Raw genomic sequence first — 6325 nt, 5'->3', positions numbered from 1 at the left:
GAGTCCTGATAAATTCTGCCTATAAAATTATATGTTCAGGGATCTAGGTTTTATTACCATGGATCACTTTCAAATTTGTAGAATCTTGCCAAGGATGAGTATGAGAACAACTTTGTGTCAGCAGTCGTTCCACAAGGTGAAATCGGAGTCAAATTTGATGATATCGGTGCTCTTGAAGAAGTAAAGAAGGCATTGAATGAACTTGTAATCCTACCAATGCGGAGACCAGAGCTTTTCTCCCGTGGAAATCTGTTGCGGGTATTTTATTCTTCATGCTAGAAATTCCTCTTAAAAAATAAAAATAGGACGTTTTAGGTACTGTTTAGTTATTTTATCTTTTTCTTAATCAGCCTTGCAAGGGGATTTTACTCTTTGGGCCTCCTGGAACTGGAAAAACTCTTGTTGCTAAGGCTCTTGCAACAGAAGCTGGGGCTAATTTCATCAGTATTACTGGTTCAACCCTTACATCAAAGGTGAGTTGAGAAAAGGACTCCTTTTTGTTTTCAAATCATTAGATCTTGCTGGGAAATCTCCTGTTAGGTACTTTGTCTGGTGATTTTTGTTATCAATTATCATCAGAAAATATTAAATTCTTATTTAGATTAGAGCATAACTCAGATGTGAACATATTTTTATACTAAAAAGAAAAAAGGTTTTTTCTCAAATATATATATAGCCCAACACAATACATTGCACCCATGTAGCCATATTTTCAGTTTACACCCACATAGCCAACTTTTTCCGCAATAATGTTTATACACCTAGTAAACAATATTGTGAGTAATATTGGAGAAAAATATTGTTGAATTGTGTATCCACAATATATTACACAGAGAACCTATTTATAGACACTATAATACAATCCTTTACCAAGTAGGATACTATTCCTATTCTAATTCTAAGTAGGATTGTATATACCTATTCCTATTCTAACACTCCCCTTAAGCTGGTGCATACAAATCATTTGTACCTAGCTTGTTACCGATGTAATTAATACGAGGAGTGGTGAAAGACTTGGTGAAGATATCGGTAAGTTGATTACTTGACTTCATAAATTTTGTAACAATATCTCTTGAGAGTATCTTTTCTTTGACAAAGTGATAATCAACAATGTTCTTAGTCCTTTCATGTAATACTGGATTTGATGCAATATGACGGACCACTTGATTATCACACACAAGTTCCATCTCACCGATTTCTCCAAATTTTAGTTCTCTTAGCAACTATTTGATCCAAACTAGCTCACAAATTATTACATCTATTGTTCGATATTCTGCTTCTGCACTAGATCAAGCAACCACAATCTGTTTTTTACTCTCCTATGACACTAAATTACCTCCTACTAAAACACAATATACAGATGTAGAATGTCGATAAAAGGGTGATCCTGCCCAATCTATGTTTGTATATCCAGGGATATGTATTGCAGAACAATTGCCTCCGAATGACTATCACAAGGAAAGTCATAAACTGACTTACAACACTCACAGGAAAAGAGATGTCAGGTTTAGTCATTGTGAGATAATTCAAATTTCCAAATTCCAACTAGCCGTCTACCTTTCAGGATTACTGAGTGGCCCCCCTGTCTTGGAACGAGTTTGATATTCGAATCCGTATGAGTGTCAATGGGGCTACATCCCACCATTCTTGTCTCTTAAAGAGTGTTTGAGGCATACTTGCGTTGAGAAATAATAAAACATGATCTAGACTGAGTAACCTCGATACCTGGAAAATATTTCAATCTGCTGAGGTCTAGTCTTGAAATGCTGAAAGAGATGTTGCTTCAAATTAGTAATATCATCTTGATCATTGCCGGTGATAATGATATCATCAACGTAAACAATCAAATAAATACACAGATTTCGTGCAGAATGCTGATAAAATAGAAATTAATCAGCTCCACTATGAGTGATGCCAAACTGCTGAATTATTGTGCTTAACTTCCCAAACCAAGCTCGAGGAGACCGTGTCAGACCATAGAGAACATTGTTTCAAAATGTTTAGTGGTAACATTGTTTGTGGTTACAATTAGTTAGCAATTTTTAGGATATAAAGGTATATTGTGACTGGAACTCTGTTTTAAGCATGATATATCAGAAAATTCTTGTTACCTATCAAAACAAAATGAAAAAATATTCATGTTGTCAACCTAGCCAACCCAAACTTGTTGGGACTGAGGCATTTTTATTGTTTGTCAATCTACCCCTTCCTCTCAAGGGTGTGTCTTGGGTCTCTTTTCGATGTTGCTTACGGTCATATTTTCTGAAAGCCTGATTGCTTCCTCTAAAATTTTATTGAACTACTTTTGTATTTTACCTAATTTCTCCTTTTGCAGTGGTTTGGAGATGCTGAAAAGCTTACCAAGGCACTCTTCTCATTTGCCAGTAAGCTGGCTCCTGTAATAATTTTTGTTGATGAGGTAAACTCCTATTTCATGTGATACCACTTTTTCTCATTATGCTTAAACATCATTTTCATAAACAGGATGTTCGTCTCATCTTCTTGACAGAATCCTAGTGTGCTTGATCCTGATTTGTTCTCTGTGTCAGCATTAAGTTACTGATGTATTTTGAACTCTAAGAATTGTACGCTGACTGCCTCTAATTATGGGAACAATGGACTCACATTTGATTATTTATAGTTCAAAAACTACATGAGGGTCTAATGGTGAACATTTCTTATGTGAAACCAGTTGTATCAATATAACCATTACTTGGTCAGCTTTGCTGTTGATCATTCTATAAAGCAACTGTCTAAAACTTTCAGTGCTGGTTCAACCATTGTACAGCTCAGACCAAAATGGTTTGGCACAAACTGCTCAGTTCACATGTGACGACAAAAATCCAGAAACCGCTTCTGCTGGTTTGGCACACTGTTACCCCTTAAAATTAAGATTCTTTCTCTGTTAGGTCTGGATCTCTTATGCCAGAGTTGCTTTATTTCAGTCAAAATCAAAGCTTCTACTAGAGGTTTTGCAGCAGAAAGCATGACTGGCTTTGTGCTTGGATTTGATGAAACATTCCTGATCATATGAACACTCTTTAAATGCAAGATATAAGTAATCTAAACAATGCAAGTACATGGTGAAATTTTTTAATCTTAGCATAGCATTAATGCTCGGCTGAAGCACGTAGTCGGCATGTTTTTTCCTCTCTTAAAACTGGATCATACTTCTCAACATAAGATGTTTTAGGTGTGTTTTCTTCATCTGTTATTGTTGTGTTGGATCAAAACAGGTTGATAGCTTACTTGGTGCTCGTGGTGGTTCATTTGAGCACGAGGCAACTAGAAGGATGCGGAATGAGTTTATGGCTGCATGGGATGGTTTGAGATCAAAGGAGAACCAGAAGATCCTTATACTTGGTGCAACAAATCGTCCCTTTGATCTTGATGATGCTGTTATTCGCCGTTTACCTAGGAGGTATCTTTTTGTTATATTTACAAATGGTAACTCAAACTTCCTAGCCACAAATTCATATTGCTTCCTCATTAATCTGGTGCTTCACTAATACCATATGCATCTAGTATGGATATCTTTCCAAGAATGGACTCATGTCAAATTTGAACAGGATAAAACCATAGATAGGCTTTAGACGTAAAGCTGCTGATAATTATGGGGTTATATTTCAGGATATATGTGGACCTACCAGATGCAGCAAATCGCTTAAAGATACTAAAGATAATTCTTGCTCGGGAAAATTTGGAGTCGGAATTCCCCTATGAGAATCTTGCAAATGCAACTGATGGTTATTCTGGCAGTGATTTGAAGGTAATAGATTATCATGTCAAACTATTATATGCTGGCATATTTTTAATTTGTGTCTTGTTCATTACCAAATTTTTTTGCTCTGGCATCATCTACAGAACCTGTGCATTGCGGCAGCTTATAGACCTGTTCAAGAGATACTAGAAGAAGAGAAGGAGGTAAGTCCAGTCTGTAATTGGTGATAATATCTAGCACTTTTTCAAGGGCTGTTTATTCTGTCATGGAAATGAGCCCATATTAGGATAGCCATGTATGAGTTTTATGATGCTGCATGAAAGCTACTGTAGTTATTGTTGGTCTTAAATTTGGTGTTAATTGTTTCATCCTCTTCGAACCTTCAACTTTGATCTCTCATAGTGGTGCCGGAAAGTTCTCTCCAAATCTTTGCCTGTATAACGGTGAATATTCTGCTCAACTTTGGCAATTAAATCATGTTATGTGTTGAACACTGTTATGTCCTTTTTCCAAACCACGTATTTGAGGAGCCTACTCCTGCAGTGCATTGTTCACATCCTGCATGGACCTGAATAAATAATGGATGATTAAGTTTGGGCCAGCGTATTTTAGGTGGCCATTCCACATGGCCTTATTATTCTCCTTTGTATGTGTTTGTTCTTGTCAAAAAAATTATTTTTCTAAATGAAACTTTTCCACGGAGATGTATTATGCCATTTACTTTTTTAACCAATGGTGAAAAATTGTTGTCATGCTTCTTCTAATACCTTCCCTATTTCTTTTCTCAGCCTGAATCACTGGGAAGTAGAAAAGATGGAATTCCAGTGTTAAGACCTCTCACTGTAGACGATTTCATTCAGTCAAAAGCGAAGGTAAATGATCTTAACTGGGAATACTAACTGAAGGGCCTGAAATTAAATTTGTAAAGCTAGATTTCAATACGTTCCTCGATAAAGTAGGAGGAAGTGTCAATATTTTGTGCAAAGTGCTATTAACAGATGTGGCTCATATAACATTGTGCAAGCATTGTATCTACTGATCTTATACATTACCTCTCTGTACCCATCACGGATTTTAACAGTTGGTTGTTAGCACAGCGATAAGTCCATGAAGGTGTCCTTAAGGTTTTCTAAAACTGTTTCATGTTCACAATACTCAGGTGGGGCCATCAGTCGCATATGATGCCGCAAGCATGAATGAGCTGAGAAAATGGAATGATCAATACGGCGAAGGTGGAAGTAGGAGAAAGTCTCCATTTGGCTTTTGAGTCCAATATTAACAGGCGAAGGAGGTAGTAAGCGAGTCCACCATTTGGCTTGCGACTCTAAATTAACAGAGTACGTTGTCGTTAGAATTGTTTTTTTTAGGTAGAAACATGAATGTATAATTTTTTTTGGAAGGTTTATATTTTTTCTTTACCCCAAATGTTCCAATGAGTGGCTTAACTTGTTAAGGTTTGTTAAGTAATCAAGTAACAAAGCAGGCAGAGATAGGTTTAGGAACAGAGCTATAGAAGAAACAGACTTTAGAATGCCAGTGTGTACTAATATAAAGTTCAATTTTGTAGTTCTTGCTCTGTTACAAGGAAAAAAAAAAATGAAATGTCGAACATCAAAAATAATTTTTTTCTGCTGTAATTTAATGAAACCTTAATTTCTATTTGTTAGATGAAGCTGTGGAACTTGCATTTTCTTTTACTTTTTTTTTCAATCTTACTTGCATTTTCTTTTTTTGCTTGTCAACTCTTAGTGTTATTTATTTTAATAGAACGAAACTTTGAAACTCACCACGGTATATATATATATTTGACGGAAAATTAAAAAATATGTTAGAAAAATTTAAATTTAATTTTTTTTTGGATGAATTCGAAGAAATTGAAAATTGTGAAACTAATAAATAAATAAATTGTACTCTCACCAACAAAGGAAAATTTATATAATCAACCAATTGAGCTACTAAAATTCAATCGGTATTATTTATTACACTTAAATCCATAATTTAATTTTAATTTTTAAAATTTTAGTCATTAATTTATTTTTTTGAGATTTTCAGTTTTAATCACTCAATTCTTATCAAATATGTTTTATTTTGTTATTCTATAACCACTTAATGTATTTGAATGCTTTATATTAATAATAATGTATTAATGATATCTAGCACTCAGTTGTATTTTCTTTTCCATATTTGTTAAATTATCTACTTTTGTGGCATGTATCAATAATTATTGCCAATATTAATTTTTTGTTTCTTATTCAAGATTTTCTTTTTAAATTTTCTTTATGTCTAGTGTCTTAAAATGTGAAACGAAACTTTTATATTTTTCTTTTTGTGTGTTACAAGTATTAATAGAAAAAAAAGTCAATCAAATGAATTTGTGAAAGCAAAGATAATAGTAGTATGCATATATATTTTTGCACTAAGAGTTAAGACTTAAAAAAAATAATATAGAAACATTGATTAAAAAAGGGTGCAAAGATAAAATAGAAAAGGGAGTTTGCAAAGAAAAAAAAGACAGATAAAGAAAAGACTAAAATTTGAGAAAATGAAATTGTGAGAGAGTGTGACAACAAGAAAAGGGCCTCACAAAAACACTTGTCAAAAGGA

At 34.2% G+C, this 6325-nt stretch overlaps 1 protein-coding gene across 3 annotated transcripts in view; it reads left to right on the top strand.

Moving 5' to 3' along the window:
- Positions 1-5380, top strand: part of LOC102599482 (uncharacterized) — a 25726-nt gene extending 20346 nt beyond the window's left edge. For all 3 annotated transcript variants that reach the window (XM_015305370.1, XM_015305371.1, XM_015305369.1), the window contains 8 exons: positions 82-258; positions 351-473; positions 2336-2419; positions 3237-3421; positions 3631-3769; positions 3865-3924; positions 4510-4593; positions 4881-5380. In XM_015305370.1, coding sequence (XP_015160856.1) covers positions 82-258; positions 351-473; positions 2336-2419; positions 3237-3421; positions 3631-3769; positions 3865-3924; positions 4510-4593; positions 4881-4988 — 960 coding nt within the window. In that variant the 3' untranslated portion in view covers positions 4989-5380. The remainder of the gene's footprint in view (positions 1-81; positions 259-350; positions 474-2335; positions 2420-3236; positions 3422-3630; positions 3770-3864; positions 3925-4509; positions 4594-4880) is intronic.
- The last annotated feature ends 945 nt before the right edge of the window (positions 5381-6325 follow it).

The sequence above is a fragment of the Solanum tuberosum genome, unplaced genomic scaffold (genome assembly GCF_000226075.1).
Source record: "Solanum tuberosum cultivar DM 1-3 516 R44 unplaced genomic scaffold, SolTub_3.0 scf00716, whole genome shotgun sequence".
Lineage (NCBI taxonomy): Eukaryota > Viridiplantae > Streptophyta > Magnoliopsida > Solanales > Solanaceae > Solanum > Solanum tuberosum.
Note: the sequence above shows the minus strand (reverse complement) of the source record. Positions and strands in the feature narration are given on the sequence as shown.